The 17650-nt window shown below is 42.4% G+C and overlaps 1 protein-coding gene across 3 annotated transcripts in view; it reads right to left on the reverse strand.

The window, feature by feature from the left end:
- The window catches only part of TENT4B (terminal nucleotidyltransferase 4B), a 51241-nt gene extending 35006 nt beyond the window's left edge, over positions 1 to 16235 (reverse strand). Inside the window, exon 1 of one of the 3 annotated variants that reach the window (XM_037877612.2) lies at positions 15557 to 16235. In XM_037877612.2, the coding sequence (XP_037733540.1) occupies positions 15557 to 16068 (512 nt within the window). In that variant the 5' untranslated portion in view covers positions 16069 to 16235. Of the gene's footprint in view, positions 1 to 6797; positions 6816 to 15556 lie in introns of those variants that run through there. The other 2 variants (XM_007059655.4, XM_043526213.1) reach the window with 2 other exon arrangements.
- Positions 16236 to 17650: the final 1415 nt, after the last annotated feature.

Consider the following 17650-nt stretch of genomic DNA (forward strand, 5'->3'; position numbering starts at 1 on the left):
AGATCACCAAATCTAAAAATCATTTCATCTAAACAATATCACTTCTGCTAACATTCTTTGGTAGATGATATGCAACTTCACATATCTTTAAAGCTTTCAATACAGCAGTGGAAAAATTCCACTGCCGAGTCCATAATTAGGTGTTTTCTGGTCCTCTTTTTTTCCTTCTTGGTCCTTCATTTTCTTCCTTCTTTCACATTTAACTCTCCAAAGCCAACAAGAAAACTGCACAGCGTTTTGATTCCAATCTGAGATACACGCCTAAACATAGGGGCGTACCTCAGAGGTGGGCAAACTACGGCCCGCGGACCACATCCGGCCCGCAAGACCCTCCTGCCCAGCCCCTGAGCTCCTGGTCCAGGAGGCTAGCCGCTGGCCACTCCCCTGCTGTCCCCCCCTCCCCTGCACCTCAGCTGACTGCGCCCCAGCACAATGCTCTGGGTGGTAGGGCTACGAGCTCCTGGGGCAGCGCAGCTTCAGAGTCCAGCCTGACCCGGTGCTCTGTGCTGCGCAGTGGCGTGGCTGGCTCCAGCCAGGCGGCGCGGCTATAGCGCCGCCAGCCACCAGTGCTCTAGGCAGTGCTGGGGGTTGGATAGAGGGCAGAAGAGTTCGGGGCGGAGGTCAGGGGTGTGGATAAGGGTCGGGGCAGTCAGAGGGCGGGGAACAGGGGCGTTGAATTAATTGACATGCCTTTTTAAAAGAGATCTACCTTGATACTGAAAAATATCAACTCTCCAAATCTAGAGCTGGAACAGTTAAAAATCCTAGCTGAAGACTACCTGGTGGTTTTGCAGTTGGGCGTGGTACAGTACACGCAGTTTCTGTACAAGTATAAAAACTGTCAGTTAGGACTGAGATTTTTTTTTTTTTTACACCAAAATAGTTATACAATTAGAATCCAGCATGTAGACACAGCTATACTGGTAAGGAGGTGCCTTATGCCCATATTGCTCATTTCCCTTCCAGTATAAAAACAGCTATAGATATACATCAGTATACAAACCTTTATACTTTAAATTATACTAGTACAGATAAAGCAGTACTTGTGCTTATTGTGCTTACATAAGCCCAGAGAGGACTCACTATCACTCCTTGAGGCTATAGAGGTTATGTCCACAGCAGGTCTATTATATCTTGTATGTATTGAGAATGGGATACCAAAGTGAGGAACTGCTATTGTAACATTACAACTCTCACTCAGGAAGTTATTTTTGTTGCCCCTATTTTAGAAGGTGGAATGGAACATCATATACATTTTTTTTTTAAAAGAGCAAGATTGAGGATGGGGTGGGATTACTTCTGACAGTGTCCTTTAAAGAGATTCTTTTAAACCACCATCAAATTTCAAGAAAAGTTTCAGAATAGCAGCTGTGTTAGTCTGTATTCGCAAAAAGAAAAGGAGTACTTGTGGCACCTTAGAGACTAACAAATTTATTTGAGCATAAGCTTTCGTGAGCTTTCGTGATGCATCTGATGAAGTGAGCTGTAGCTCACGAAAGCTTATGCTCAAATAAATTTGTTAGTCTCTAAGGTGCCACAAGTACTCCTTTTCTTATTTCAAGAAAAAGCAGCAATAACCCTTACTAAGCTACAGACATCTGTTCTGGAGGCTCAAGAGGAAGGCACCCAATGCAGTGATCAGTTTGTCAATTACTTCAGTTTATGCTGCAACAGTTATGCCTGAACACAGACACCCTTCAAACCATTTCCAATGATCTAGCTCTGCCAGTAAATTCTAGTGGCCATTTCCACATTTACAGTGGGGGGGGGGGGGGTTTGGTGGTAGTGGAGTGGTTTAAAACCATTTATCAAGCTTAGTGATAAAAAGATTCTGGATAGATGTGTTTTCATTATTGGTAACAAGAGCGTACATAAAGCCTGTCTGGCATGTCTGCAAAGTCTGTCTGACATGTATTATATCTAAACAAGACCAAATGACTGGTTTAGCTTGAGAGGTCTGGTTACCCTCAAGGAAAGGGATCTCAAATGTAGCACCAGTGAAATCTCTGCTGATAGGAATCTGTAGTAAAATTGTTCAAAAATATGCTAGTCTATTGGGATACTGGAAATGAGTAAGTGACTGCAGTCTTGGGGTTAGGCTGTTCATAATTAAAATGCCAAAGCCCATTTCCCAAAGCTATTAAAAATGCTATTGCTTTGATGGTTACTACCATAAATTAAAGCGTGTCATACCTCAGAATATACTGTCCCATACTAACAAACAGCTTCATGTATGATTGTGTAGTAGATCTGCTTCACAGCTATATAAGGACCAAAAGTTTGACGAATGCTGCTAGTCTCAACTTCACTAATGACTTCTGTTTTGAGTTGTGATTACACAACAAAAAACTAAACATCAGACGGCATTTACTTCGTGGAGCAAGTTAAACTAGACTCAGCCTTTGCACTAAGACTGTCACAGCAATTTTGATCCTTTTATGCTTTAGTAAATGTAGGGCAAACTTACAAGTAATTCACATTTAATTAGCAGGAAAACAATTATTTCAGTATGATGTCCTTTTAACAGCTATTTGTACAGGTAGCCAATGAAAATTTTTCAAGTAAAATCAGATATACTGTTTTGCTACTTGGAAAACCAAGGCAATGGTCAAAGTTTTATGAAATGTTTTCTGCATTACATTTTGAAATATTAAAGTGATCTACAGAAGAGTCCCTATAAAATCACTAATTGGATTCTCTGTATTAAAATGTTCAGTCAAAGATTTTTATAAAGGATTAAAAGCTATCACAGATGATTTTACAAGAAGTTTCAAATCCAACAAGGCACCATATGCAATTTAAGTTACAAGCAAAAGTTCTGATACCAACAAGCCCCACTGGAACTGTTTATTACACGAGAACTGCTAATCATACATATATTATTTGCATCCAGTGCTCTATTCAGACATAACTTTACAATGTTAATACATAACAGGTAAAGTCAGCCGATCCTCACTAAAATCTAATCTCAAAGCAAAGATTATTTTCCTCTTCTTAATGATCTGACAACACTTCAGTGCCACTATGCTAGCCACATTAGAAAATATATATAAAAACAGATTGCAGAAAACTGTATTTTTGCAAATTGCACCAGTGTAGTTTGTCTGTATTACAGATATGCACATCATATCCACATTCAGCAACCCTGGAATCTGTAGGCAAGATCTGTGTATTTTCCCACAATAGCCTCCCTAAAGTAGACACAGCAATAAACTAAAACTTATTGTACCTGTTCACATTTTTTATTTATTCCAACAGGTGCTTCAAGATGTTCTATCCTGCAAGGGGAGAAACACACGTGCACTGAAAGGCATGGGATATACTCTCCTGCACTCACAGTTGCAGGTGCACAAGGAACAAGTCACACACATCTGTTCAAACTGCTGGACCACATCTGGACATGAAGACCTGGTGACCACTGCCAATACAAAGGCACCAGTGCTTTGAGAAGATAAGATGCTCCATTTCACTCATTTATTCAATAACAATTATTTTTTCTCCATTCTGGTTTTATGGTTGAACTGAAGGTTGCTCTTCCCTTTCCCCTGAAGGCAGTTGGGACATGGGGAGAAAGGGGGAGATGTACTTCTTCTTGGGGATGAGTAAGACGGTAGATGAGTGCAAGCTTTGTTACTCACTGTAGCGTTAGTGATCTATTTCTACTCTTTTTCAGGTCTCAGATGCTATTGGAGGTAGTGAGTGGAAAGCTGCGGCAACCTTAATAAAATACGCACACTTTGGAAAATTTGTGCATGTCTAACTAATTAACCAACCAACCTTTGCGTTTTTGCCCCTTTTTTCCCCCTCCAACTGATATGCCATGAGACAAAAAAGTTATCATTTTCATTCCATCCATGTCCTCTGCTGCTCTGGGGGCTCAGGAGCTAGTGCAGATAGCTGAGCACAAGACAGACCAGCCAAATACCACCTCAGTTGCTCTTCAGATTGTCTGCAGTCATCCTGACATGGGATAGAACCAGTACTCTAAGCCTCCAAATCTGTAACTGAAGGATAAGCAAGAGCGTTGAGAGACTGCACTGGATTGGGCAAGTGTACTGCTGAAGCAGTTCAACCAGCAATTACATCAACAAGTTGGCACAGTACTGGCAGATGTAACAATTTACACTTGGACTGAGCAAGTGCAACTTCAACAGCAGTGATAATGTCTGTGTGCTGCCAGTAGCAATTGTGTGGTAAACGGTGTGGACAGAGCTTCTCAGTGTGTAGACTAAGCCCACCTAGATGAGGGCACTGCGTACGCATGCTGTGGGAAAGATCTGGAAGCTGGGAGGAAAACCCTAAGAGCTCCAAAATGAACACTGATATGGAGCAGGGCACCACTGTTCTGGCCACATTGCCATGGCAGGTCCCTTGAAGCGTCACAGGGGGAAGAGAGAATCTGTATGGAGACCAGTGGGTCCTGCTTTGGAGTTGTGATACGTAAGATCCCACCTCTGAGTCCAACAACAAGGATTCCCCTTCCTCTGACAACGGCAGGACTGATCCAGTGAGTGCCAGCGATTGGTGCTGAGAGCCTGGCATTCAGTGGAGTAATGCCACCACAAAGGCACCAAGGGCAATGTCTTGGGTGATGGGAGTGATCAGGTTTCCCTTTGATAGTACCCAGGAGCTTCCTGTCCTCCTGTGGTACAGGAGGCTGAATTGCAGGCACAAGTGGCAGCAGTCCTGAGGGACCAGACTCCTGTAAGAGGGAGAGCAGGTTTCTTTCTGCCACAAATGCGTCCGGGGCAATTGGCACCAAGTTGGTCTCTTGCTGTGGTGTCAAAAAAGTTGACAGTGCTGCCGCCAGGACCGAGCTTGAGCCAGTGCCCCTTGCAGAACCAGAGCCAACTAGGCTTTGGCACCAATTTGGAGGAGTGGTTAGGTTTCAGGTGCACTCTTCTCAACTCCCTCAACCCTCTTTCCAGACTTAGAGGGTGGAAACCTTCCCCTGGCCAGTGCCCCTCTGGAAGCTTTGTATGTCTTCCTCTCTTCAGACAAGGGAAAACAGTACTGGGATTCCACTAAAGCTGGAGATCACTTCTCACTGAAGCCACAGTACTTGGCATAGAGTCAGATCAGGATGGCTCCAAGAGTAAAGGAGCATCACCTCCACCAGCTGGAATTTCAGCCTATCCTCTCTACCCTTCTTCGTCCAAGGCTTGAACTCCCTGCAAATATGGTACTGGTCCTTCATGTGCTTCCCCCAAGCATTTCAGGCAGTTATTGTGCCTGTCGCTCACTGGCACATGACTGAAGCAAGAAGGTTTGAAACCCAGTGACCAGGGTATACCTTGAATAGAAAACTCCAAACGAGGAAATCAAATCCAAAAAAATTTAAATTATTTTTATACAGCTAAAACTTACTATCTTAACGCTAAAGACCAGACTAACTACATACAGTTCACAAAGGTTGAGAGAAATAACTATTCTGGTATAGATGAGAGTTCCAACAAAAATCACAGGCAGAAAGAAGGAACAGAGTGGGGCTCTGCCCTTGATAACTGCATGTAGTGTCATGCAGCAGCAGCAGGAGCCCAAGTTGCACAACAGGTATACCAAGGGAGAAAGTTTCCCATATGCAATGTGTGCACTGACACTTGAAGAACAGATATTGAAGTCCAAACCACAATCAAAGTAAACATCAAGCTAAGTCAATAAGAGGTTTTCTTCATAGACACCTTGAAATACATTAATTCAACAGTCCAACTAAAAAACCCGAGAAATAATTAGAGAAAAATCCAGCTGTACATCCAATGGTTTTAAGCCTAGCTCAAATGTTGACCCAAGACTCTATCTGAGCCTTTGCAGTCACCATCATTATTCAGCTTAAGACGGTTTTCCCCATTGCATTAGGTTGAGCTCAATACTTTAGTAACCTTCATGCATTTTCAGTTAACCAAAGATATCTGACTCCACAAGGATAAAATCATTCTACCATAAAGGTCCAAGTTCATGTGAAAACTAAACACAGTTTTCAGAGATAATTTATGTATCAATTTTAGACCAAAACCATAGAAAGAAAACAAAATTGTTGTCTCGATACACGTATCCGATAATTTGTTGCACACACATCTACAGAGTTCAGAAAGATAGACTGTCTGTTTTGTTTGAAACATCCAAGAAAGCACTGGCTGCTTCTAAAGCCTCCACAAAGGATTCGAAAGCTAGTGACAAGTTTTAAAAAGTGACCTTGCCCAAGCAAGGGCTTTCCTGTACCAGAGGCATTAGGGCTCACTTGACTGCACCAAGGGAAACGTCTTGGGTGGTCGGAGTGATCAGTAAACCATGGATTAAAGATTCACTCTAATCAGGCTATGTATTTACTAACAGGATTAACATCTAGGTCACCAGAAAGTACCTTTTGGGGGCAAAGGCTCCTGCATGACACGGCCCAGCAATATACAACATTTACTGTAACTACAGATGGTGTAAGTGCTAGTACTCCTGTACTGAACCGGAGGAATGCTACCTTAAAAGTAGGAGTTCCTCTGCCTCAGTCCAGGTATCTATCCTGTTCTAAGGTGAGAAGAGTCATGGTATTCTTGGGAAAGATTGCTACTGGAGGTTCAAGTTTCAAGATGATTTAAGGTCAAGTTGCTCCTCCTGTAAAATTATTTAACTTGAGAAAGGATGATAAGGCAGCACTCCTGGTCATCAGGATATCCTCCCACCCTCCCAAGGAGACACACATTAAACCATGCAGATTAATCAATAAGTCAGAGCAACATGCAAATAAATCAGAAGAAAACCATTTTCAGGCACGACAAAATTCCCCTTCCCTGCAGCCAACTTACATTAGACACGTATGCAGTGCTGTTGTAGCCACGTAGGTCCCAGGATATTAGAGAGACTGTTCCATCCTGTATTTAGCTGTGACACTCGGAGTATGTTTCCTAGATCGGATGAAGAGCTCTGTGTAAGCTCGAAAGCTTGTCTCTCTCACCAACAGAAGTTAGTCCAACAAAAGATATTACCTCATCACCTTGTCTCTTACTTGAGACATGTCATCTAAGATTACAAGACTTTATCTAATTTAAGAAGCCATCATGCATTTAAAACATGCTCTCCAACAGTTTTCACATTAAGAACAAGAAAACGGTGTTATTATAATGCTTTTTAAATATAATAGAGGGTCTTCATTTTGTTGTCTTACAGCTAGGAGTTCTATACCATGTGCATACGTAAACAAAAGCTAACGTCAAAGCCAACTCTACAGTTTTTTGGCACACTAGTTGTTTTTGAACACATTTAACTATCCAATGTTGAAAAGTCAAGATTTTTTCTCGTTCTGTTAATTAGGAGGATAAGAAGCGTTTAAAAACAAGTATGAAATATTACAAAACTGCATGTTTTGTCAGTTAAAAAAAAAAAAAAATCACATGTACATCTTCCTAAAATTTACTAGATGCCTTTAAAAAAGGCTTCAGAGTTGAACCAGTGAGTCCTGACTTTTACCTTATTATTTCTAAACTAAATAGGAGTTAAATATTACATGATTATGGGTTAAATTATTTTTCAATGGTTTCTTTTTCTTTAAAAAAGATCAGATAATTTTTAATTTTTAGCAATTAGTATGGCTGTTCGTACATTTTAATTTAGCTGCCTGGGCCTGAAATTATATGACAGGCTTTGAGCTGGACTTTGTCTTAATGTGCCATATGAAAACTAGGACAAGATACAGTCCTAACATGATAGTAAGAGAGGATTCAGGGTGAAGGGATTCAAGGAATGAAGATCCTAAAACCCCTTTCCAGACCAGACATTGCTATGGAAAAAAAAAAAAAAGAGTCCACACTTAGAAGTCTGAGGAATCACCAAAGTACACAAGAGCGGTGCCCTTAAAACACTGCTTAATATGTAAAAGTTGATTTGAAAAAAGAACAAAGTAATGCCTGGTGTTTTGTTGTTCTTTTAGACTAAGACACCACTTACCTAGAACCATCCCCAGGGGATGAAATGCCTAAGTCATGAAAACAGAAATAAAAAGTAAGTACTTTTTCACAAGAACAAAAAAAACCCCATGGTTTCTTTGCATATGTAGAAACCTGCAGGGCTCTCAGAGTCCCCTTTAGTCATCTATATAAACATGTTGAACATTTTGGCACTCCAAGATTTTGCATGTCCAAAAAAAACTGTTATATAATATTTACAGTATACTTCAAAAAGGTCTCTCAAACTGCCTTTAGCATTACATTTTGATCCTGCCCCAAAGCATATTTGTTTTATCTCACTTCTTGAAATAGAGGAACCACCACCACATGCCTCTTGAGGTTATGAGCAAAACTCTGATTTTGACTTCCCGCAAAGCACAGTTAATAGACTGAGGCCAGGTCTACACTATAAAACTTACATCAGTATAACACCACCACTAGGGGTGTGAAAAATCCACACCCCTGAGTGACATAGTTATAGCGACCTACCTCCCCCGTGGATTAACCAGGCCAAGAGGAGACGCTCTCCTGTTGGCACAGCAGTATCTTTAGTGAAGTCCTACAGCAGCACTGGTGAAGCTGCGCTGCTGCAGTGCTGTATGTGTAGGCAAGCCCTGAGAAGTCTACACAGTCAAAACAAGCTATAATTCACTTTAATTCCAATAGCAGTGAAGTGACAAAATCAAAAGTGATGGTGGATCTTGTCAGATGTATAAAGGAAAAGGATTTGTGACCCAGACACATTCTTGCTCTTTTCCCTCACCATCATTTTCACGTTTTAATACATATTTGTCAGGTTACCAAAAATGGATGAGGCCTTCCTACGAAGCTCAAATTATTCCTTGTGGATTTGTTTAAACAAGTTATTCTCATACATTAAAACATATGCAGTACATTCAACTGCAACTTTCATATTATGAAATCAATTTCTCCACACATTCAGCAAAACAATGCAACTGCTTTTAATTTGAGAAAAAGTTAGTTACCTGTAAAAGTTTACAGGTTTTTAAGTTATTACAATTTTTGTTTTCTACTAAAAATGAAGGACTTCCAACCCTCTAACATGCAAGCTAATCCAACATCAAACCATGTTTAATCACCAACAACTTTTTAAGTCATCTGGTTAAAAAAGTTAGTTGCACAAGATATGGAACTGTTTATGATCAATGATGCCATCATAGCCACCTCCCCACTATTCAGTTTGTAAGCCTTCTGGTCACCTTTCCTAAACAAAACAATGCACACCTACAAAAAATAAATAATAATGAACTTCCAAAGTAATCTTCTGAAATCATGGATCATAGATTCATAGATTCATAGATATTTAGGTCAGAAGGGACCATTATGATCATCTAGTCTGACCTCCTGCACAACGCAGGCCACAGAATTTCACCCCATCATAAATTATGTCACCAGATGTTCAAAATTCCTTCATCTATGGGGATTTTGGGGTATATCCTTTAGTACAACAGTGATGGGGTTATCTAGTTATGACAGAAAGCAGGAAGGTCTGAATTCTAATCATCACTTCTTCTATGGTCTAGAGCTATTCCCTTTTGATAGTGTTACTATGCTTCACATTTACATGTCACTCTCCATTTTACCTGACTGCATTTAACATTTAAATTGAAAGCCATTAACATTTCCAAACAAAGAACAAATACGCCATATAACTCACTGGCCTGTGCACCTAAGAACATTCTCCAGCAACAAAATTTCACTTCTCTTCTCTTCACAGCTTCAGTTTTATTTGCCCAAAACAAACAATATATTCAGTATATCAAATGTGTTTTTCCCCTTGATGCAGTATCTCCACACGGATCTACTCCCAACAGGATTACACTCTGCATGCTGTCTGCCTGGGAATGAGGATGAGCTGCTCTGTTCCTTTCTAGCCTGCTCCTTGTGGGATTACGCTCTTTAGGCCATCCACCTGAGAATCATAAACTGGGTTCTTTCCTTTGATCCTGGGACTCCTGCAGGAGCCATCCTACTCCCTGCAATTTGCCACCTCAATTTAGTTACTTGCTGGTTTTTATGAGGACTAGATGATTTTCAAGCTAGTACCTGGTCCCTATCCTCATACCATCAGCTGAGACACAACTGAGGAGTCACAGGTGGGGTGAGGCCAGCAACACTGCAATACACCATAAACCTCTGGTGTGTAAAAGGAAAAAGCTAACCAGTCAGCTAAGCATCCAGAACTTCAGAACTGAGTGTGGAAAGCCTGGACAAAGATGTGTCTTGCAAGACATTCTCAAATGTGGCCACTCTTGGGGTTATATGCATTTAGAATAGAGTGAATTCTGAAGGCGCAGGACAGCTACTGAGAAAGTCCAAATTCAGCTCACAATCTTCAGCTTTGAGAAACATTACTGAGCAGCGTTTGTAACAGAGTACTATCTTTTTAAGTCTAGCCCATACATAGAGACCAGCTACTTGTATTTCATCCAGAAGTGTATTTTCAGTCAGTCTAGAGTAGAGCACAGGTATAATATGCTCTAACAGTTCTGCCCAACTCAGACGTTTACTTTCTCTGCCTTAGTTCTTATGCCATTGTATTATAACATCAGATACTGAATTAGAAGGATGAGAAGATTCATTTTGTAAACATTTTACCGGCTTCACTGAACCCCAGTGTGGTAGCAGCCTCTGAAATTCAGAATGAATTCCTTGATCAGTCTAATTCCCTCCCCCCATTCTTTTGCATCTGAAATGTTAGCGGAGACATTTCAGTTATGCTAACATAGGAAAATACACTTCTCATATGTTTCAACGTGTGGTTTTTTTAAACACTTAAGACTGTATAAGCCAGAAACTCCAGATTTAGCTTGTCTTGATTAGAACTCACTGAAATCTACAAAACATATATCTAATTTTCTTCATACTTTAAAAAGATATATATATCACTAAGACTACTTTAGTGCTATTTTGCCACTATAGCTCAAAACAATATACTACTCTGCTAAGGGTACTGTGGCAAAGCAAATTCATTTAAGTAGTCTTTGCCAGTATCAAGTATATGTCACTAATCTCACACATATATGGATTACAACTTTTCAATCGAGTTTTTGATTTTATTCTTTTTAACATCACCATTGGCAAAGTCTGAAAAGCAGATAAGATACGCAAGGTAAATCTTTGGTGTAAAGCAACTTGTTAATTTCACAGGTCACTTTAATGTCAAGAAATTTACAGGATCAGTTAGGAAATTGCCAAATTAAGGATTCCAGAGCATAGAAAATAGGAATAAAAGAATGTGGCCATGTGATATTTTCTATTCCCTTTATCTTTGATAAATGCAAGCTTTAATATATTATTGTTTGTTAGCAACATATACCATATACCTCAGAATGCATACTACAGCTCACTTAACTCTGCAAGAGCAGCATTAACTTTTAGAATTGACTGACTTTTGAATGCTTAATATTTATGCCTTGATAATGCAAAACATTGTATGAAGTTATGTACACTGAAGACACACCATAATAATTTCTGAATCTTAATATTACAGGTCACAAGTGTATCATTTTAATATTCATTTAAACTCACTACATCTGTAAAACATTTTAACACAAATATTATGTTTCTCAACCCAAATCCAAGATCAAACAGAAACACAGATATACCTGATGGAACATGACGACTGTCTAAGAGATAAACAATATGTATACCAAAGTATTGTCAATATTTCAACATGCGTGTTTAATTTAATTTAGCCTTTTAAACTTCAGTGATCACTATTAAGTGTCTACCCATACTGTCCTTGAAGGTAAGAACTATGGACCTGATTTTCAGAATGTTGAAACCCTAGATCCATACGTGTTTGTTTGTATTCACACTTGGACACCCATTTTGCACAACAGTTACACATGCAATTGTTATCACCCCATCAGGAATGTAAATATCACATTGCAACTGTGGTAACTGTGTAAGTAAAGGAGTTTTGGAAATAACTCAGATCTAATCTTTCTGAAAATTATGATTACGTATTCCATAATTTCACACTAAGTAAACTAACACAAAAGTGAAAAATAAACAGAAACCTTCAAATTACATATACTTTTTTAGAACATCAATGTCAGGGCTTTTCTAATTTCGTGTCAATAATTTGTGTACCATGATCACAAGCAAACCCAATGGCCAGGCTTTGATTGGAGTTATCTTTGCTAAAATAAGAAGCTGTGATTTTTTTCTATCTTGGAACCCTTTTGTACAAAGAGTTATTTTTAGGACAGGTTCAACATGGAGCCTGTATACCTCTGACAGCATCTTCTTAAATCCCAACTTGATGATCACTTTAGATAAGCTATTACCAGCAGGAGAGTGGGGTGGGAGGAGGTATTGTTTCATGGTCTCTGTGTGTATATAATGTCTTCTGCAGTTTCCACAGCATGCATCCGATGAAGTGAGCTGTAGCTCACGAAAGCTCATGCTCAAATAAATTAGTTAGTCTCTAAGGTGCCACAAGTATTCCTTTTTTTTTTTTTTGACAGCAACTAAAACACCTTTGATCTAGTTAGCAATTAAATTGTAAACCAACTAACTCTCCTAATTCATAAATCAAAAAGTACAATCTGCACTGAGTTGCAGTTACATTACTTCCATCTGGGGGTTCTGGTGACACTGATTATCCAACTGGAGCTCTGCTCTTATGATTGATGTCACCCATGAGGCCTAAGTAATAACTTCCTTATATCTCACTGAAGCTCATCCATTGTTTTCTGGATCTTCAATAGTGGGAAAAGTTACATTGGATTTACAAGCAGAAAAATATTTTTAAAAAACCCTCCCATCTCAAACTAAATATATGACAAAAACAGAAAATAAACGCAAAGAAAGCTATTTTCCAAAATTAAGCATTTGACACGTTCTGACCAAGTAATTTAATAATAATTTTTAAAAAACTGTCCGTTCCCAGCTAAAACTATCCAGCACTTAAAACTCTTCACAACGGTTATGGAAGAGTCTGTAAGGACTGCAGAACTTTAAACAGGATCCCATCACTTACAGTGTAACATTTTAACTAAATAGCCTAAAATTAGAAGTAGAGGGCAATACAAGAATTGACAGGAGAGTAGGAAGCCTCTGGTTACACAGTTGTTATTTTCTGAAGTGACCAGCAATATTAGGTGCCCAACTTGAGACACCCTGAAATTCTGAAAAGGCAAATGCTCACCACTTTCTGAAAATCAGGGTCCTTTGAGACATTTCAAGATGGACACACAAAAATAGAGCTACCTAAAAGCACTAGTAATTTCTGAAAATATAGGCCCATCTCAATAAGCCCCTGGAAGACACCTGAGCTCAACGGCTGGCTGCTCAACGTAAGCACACCTTGGCCTCAGGAAAAGCCATTCACATCACATCCAGCACGTGAACCATGCAACCAAACCTCACTTTGTGCAAAGAACTGAAATAGGGAAAAAGAAAAGGAGTACTTGTGGCACCTTAGAGATGCAGCTGTAGCTCACGAAAGCTTACGCTCAAACAAATTTGTTAGTCTCTAAGGTGCCACAAGTATTCCTTTTTTTTTTGCGAATACAGACTAACACGGCTGTTACTCTGAAACCTGAAATAGGGAAATCGCTGAACTAGCCAAAGACACTCCCCAACTGACATGCTCCTGTCTTGCAACTAACTACAAAGACAATTATCCAAAGTCAGATACTATATTTTGCAACACACAAGCTAAAAAGAAAAAAAAAAAAAAAAAGAAGCCATCCATCACCATACAATCTCCATTAAGAGAGTATGTGAATGTGTGTGTGAAGTAAAAAGTGTCCAAGTGGTTCTCCCCAGATCTCTCACCCTAAGCCCACACATACAACATTAGGTGGATCTATGCAAATACTGTCACCTTCATATAGAAAATGGGAATATGACAGCAGGTGATGTTTGTTCATCTACCCCACCCACCATATGTTCACCCATCACCAGATGGTGAGGGCTGTGTTAGACAGAGTACCAAGTATACATATACAGCACAGAAGGCAATTTATACAAGACATCCAGATGCACACTACACAGAGTTAGAAGAAGTCTATATAAACCACACACAGACATTCCCCCAGATTGTGTGTTTCTGCCTCTCAGAGAGGGAAACAGTGTCAGCTGGAGAGCACTGCAGAAATGACATTCTTGTATCTGTACCATCAGACCTCAGCAAAATATACTCTCTATGTAAATATATTCAGTGCCAGAAGGAAAGGTCTGTGAAGTACGTGGACTGTTGTATTAATACAACAGGACATAAAAGCAATCAGAGCAAGAGGTCAGTGCAAAATGTCTCACCAAGTGGATTTGAACACATGTTCACATTTAGTAGAAGATACGTGAAGAGTCAGAACTCTGAGAAACGTGCTCATCTCCTTGGTGCGAGTGTACATACATGCAAGCAACGGCAGGCTGTTTCAGTTTCCCCACCATGTACCATACACACAACAGGTGATATCTGAGAAATATGCCTCACCCCTCCCATGTGTATGTGCACTCACACTGACATTAGGAAGGGCTTCTACAAATAATAAACATGTATATACTAAAGCTTCCCTTGCCCCCGCCCATCTCCAAAGTGCTTTGCAGACATTCATTAATTAAACCAAGGGTGAAACCCACAACACGAGTGCATGCAGTGACAACAAGAGGAGTCTGCAAGGTGATCCCTCTCTCCTGCATATAGGCGTGTCTGCAACATTAGTATTCATATAGACACCTCCCTGGGCATTTCCAGAACTGCATACGTTTTGCTGTAATTGAAGATTTTCTTTACATACTCTGAAATTAGATACTATCCCCTGCTAATGTCTGCAATCAAATTAGAAGGTTTCCATCCACTAGGGTCCTTAACCTCACATCTACAATATGCTTCCTAACAGTCCTATCCTGCATATGTCTGGGAGCAGAAAAGGCAATGACTCCTGCTCATTGGTGTATAGCATGTTGGTTGTGCAATATACCCCTCCACTTTTCCTTGTATAATTCTCTCAGATATTTCTAACAAGCCTATTACCATGGCATGTAAGAGAAAACAGATCAAGAGAAAATGCCTTTGAAATAACTCTTCCTTCCCCCAAATGTGAGATTGCCTCTGGGCAATGACAGCAAGAGAAGATGCCAGAGTAGGTAACATGCCTCCCCTCTCTCTCCCATGTGAGCGTGCATCTGTGCAACGGCAGCAAGAAGCGATGCCTGTGAAAGATGCTCCTGATGTGTAGAAGATGGTTATAGAACAGTCGTACCCCCCCCCCTCCAATATGGGTGCCTGTGCAATGACAGCAGGAGGGCCTGCAACAGGCCCCACCCCACCCCCACAGATGTATCTGTGACAGCGGGAGATGGGGACTGAGCATGCTCTGCTCTGCTCTCCTTCCCACCCCATGTGCGTCCCGTCAGGGCAAGGAGAGGCGGCGCCATGGGAGCAGATGCCCCAAAGAGCCGGCCGGCTCGGCCCCACACGGGTCGCTTCTCCTCACGTGTCCGGTGTTTCCCTGGCCCTGCGGGGCCCTCCGCCCCCTTTGGATCCCCTAGGCCTCTCCCTGCCCCACCAACCCCTCCCCCACCCCAGTTGCTCCGTATCGCCCCCTGCCCCGCTCCCCTCACGGCCACGCCGGGGCGCTTACCCCACGACTCCCGGGCTGTAGTTCCTCCCCTTCCAAGGGGTGTCGGTGAAGAGCGGCTGGGCCTGGTCGCTGGCGGCCGGCCCGTCCCCCGGGGCGGGGGCCCCGCTCTGCTCGGGGGGCCCCAGGAGGATGGTGTAGTTGAGCCCGAAGGTGCTGGCCTTGTTGTCACGTTTCCTCTTGTTGCCGGCGGCCGAGGCCGAGGCGGCGGGCGGCGCCCCCCGTGCAGGCCGGGCCCAGGCGGTGGGCCCCGGGGGCGGCGGGGCCTGGTGGCGGCTGTGGTTGTGCTGGTTGTTGGCGTTCTCGAGCGGCAGGAAGTCGGGCTGGGGGTCGATCCGGGGGACGCGGTACATGCCGGGCGGGGAGGCCGGGCCCACCCCGGCGGGAGCGCTCTGCAGCCGCTGCTGCTGGAAGTACAGGTTGCGGACCCCCTGCGTGGTCTCCCAGATCTGCATCCACAGGCGGTTCGAGGGGCCGAGCTGCTCTGGCTGGAACCAGGCGATCCGGGGATCCATCAAACGGGGACCAACCCCGGCTGCCTCCGCTCCCGCTCCGCGCCGGCCGCCGTCGCCAAGACCCTGTCACCGGGTCCCAGCGCTAATGGCGGCTCCTATGGAAAGGCAGCTCTGCGCCTGCCTGCTGCCTGCCTGCGCTCCACACAGCCCCCGCCCCTCACGGCGAGCGAGGCGAAGCGAGGCGGGGCCCGCCTGGGCCCCAAGCCTACGGGCCGCGCGTAATAAAGGGGAGGCGGTGGCGGCCGCAAGGGGCGGGGAGCCGCGTTATTCGGGGGCCCTCTAATACGTGAACCCCCCTTCCAGCAACCTGGGCTGTGTCCCCCCTGCCGCCTCACTCTCCAGCCTCCCAGCCCTCGCCCCCCAACTCTCCCCTCTCCCGCCTAGTGCTCTTCGCTCTGCCCATCTTCATGCGCCTAGCCCCGTTCCCTCCACCCCATTGATTCTCCCATTCCCTCACCCCATTCTCGCAAGGCCATCGCTACCCCCGACCCCCATTCTCCCCCGACCCCGGGCCCCCTGCTCTCCCAGCCTCTCCCTCATTGCTGTGTTTTTGAGCCGCTCAATATTCAGTCATCATACATTAAACCACTATCCTCTGACCTGACGCGAGACCTGCGAAACTGTTAGGGCGTTCAGGTGCCAAATCAGATTTCGTGAACAGAAAGCCCTCCAGGAGACGTTTCATTGCAGTGAAAACAGGTATAGTGCCTAATCTTGCACTATTGGGATTCGCCCAAATGGTTCTTTGCACAATGGGGCTCCTTGAGCAGACGGGGCCATGTGGGCCGATCCAGTCTCACATCAAGATCTTGATTTGGATTTAAATATCACCCCGCCATGTGTGCAATAGTGTCTGAAAATGAGAAAGTGAATCGGACTAAAAACAAAGAGGAATTGAAATGTAAAAAGTAAACAAACTGCATAAATAGTACAAAGAAAGTTTGATTACCGTATTAGTAACGAGAGGTATTTTGTTGCTTTAAAGGTTTTTAATCGTTTTTAAAATATTTACTTTTACCTTCCTATTATCCAGTCTCATTACTGAGTTATAACCCTGCTATTCTTGATAGTACAGGAAGATGTGCTTTGATAGTTATTTCATTATATTTTTCCTGTAATTGTTATAATAAATTCCATAAAATACATGCAGATTGGTGGATTTTTGAAAGCACTATGTTTCCACTTCCTAAAATACTATAACAAATCTGAACTCAGGGCCAAATGGGACTACACAGCAGCAGTGAGGGTAGAAATTGAATTATCTGGCCCTCTCATGGCATGTGAACTATAAACTTCTGAGTCCATGCAGAAGAACACATACAAATTAACCAGTTTATTAACGATGCAGAATATTACACTGCTAAATTGCAGGGAGGGAGCATTCCATAGGCATGTTATTATTAAATGGTCCCAACCATGCAATTAAGTTGACCCCTCACTTAAGCCTTGTAAGTATTACTTCACGGTCCAAACCATGTTCAACTGCCCTTGTTGCTGACACCTGTTGTTAGCAATAGATTATTTTCTTAGCATAGATAAGGCCTGAGATAGAGTAGAGTTCACACCTTTGCTGTTGCTATTT

The sequence above is a fragment of the Chelonia mydas genome, chromosome 12, assembly GCF_015237465.2.
Source record: "Chelonia mydas isolate rCheMyd1 chromosome 12, rCheMyd1.pri.v2, whole genome shotgun sequence".
Taxonomy (NCBI): domain Eukaryota; kingdom Metazoa; phylum Chordata; order Testudines; family Cheloniidae; genus Chelonia; species Chelonia mydas.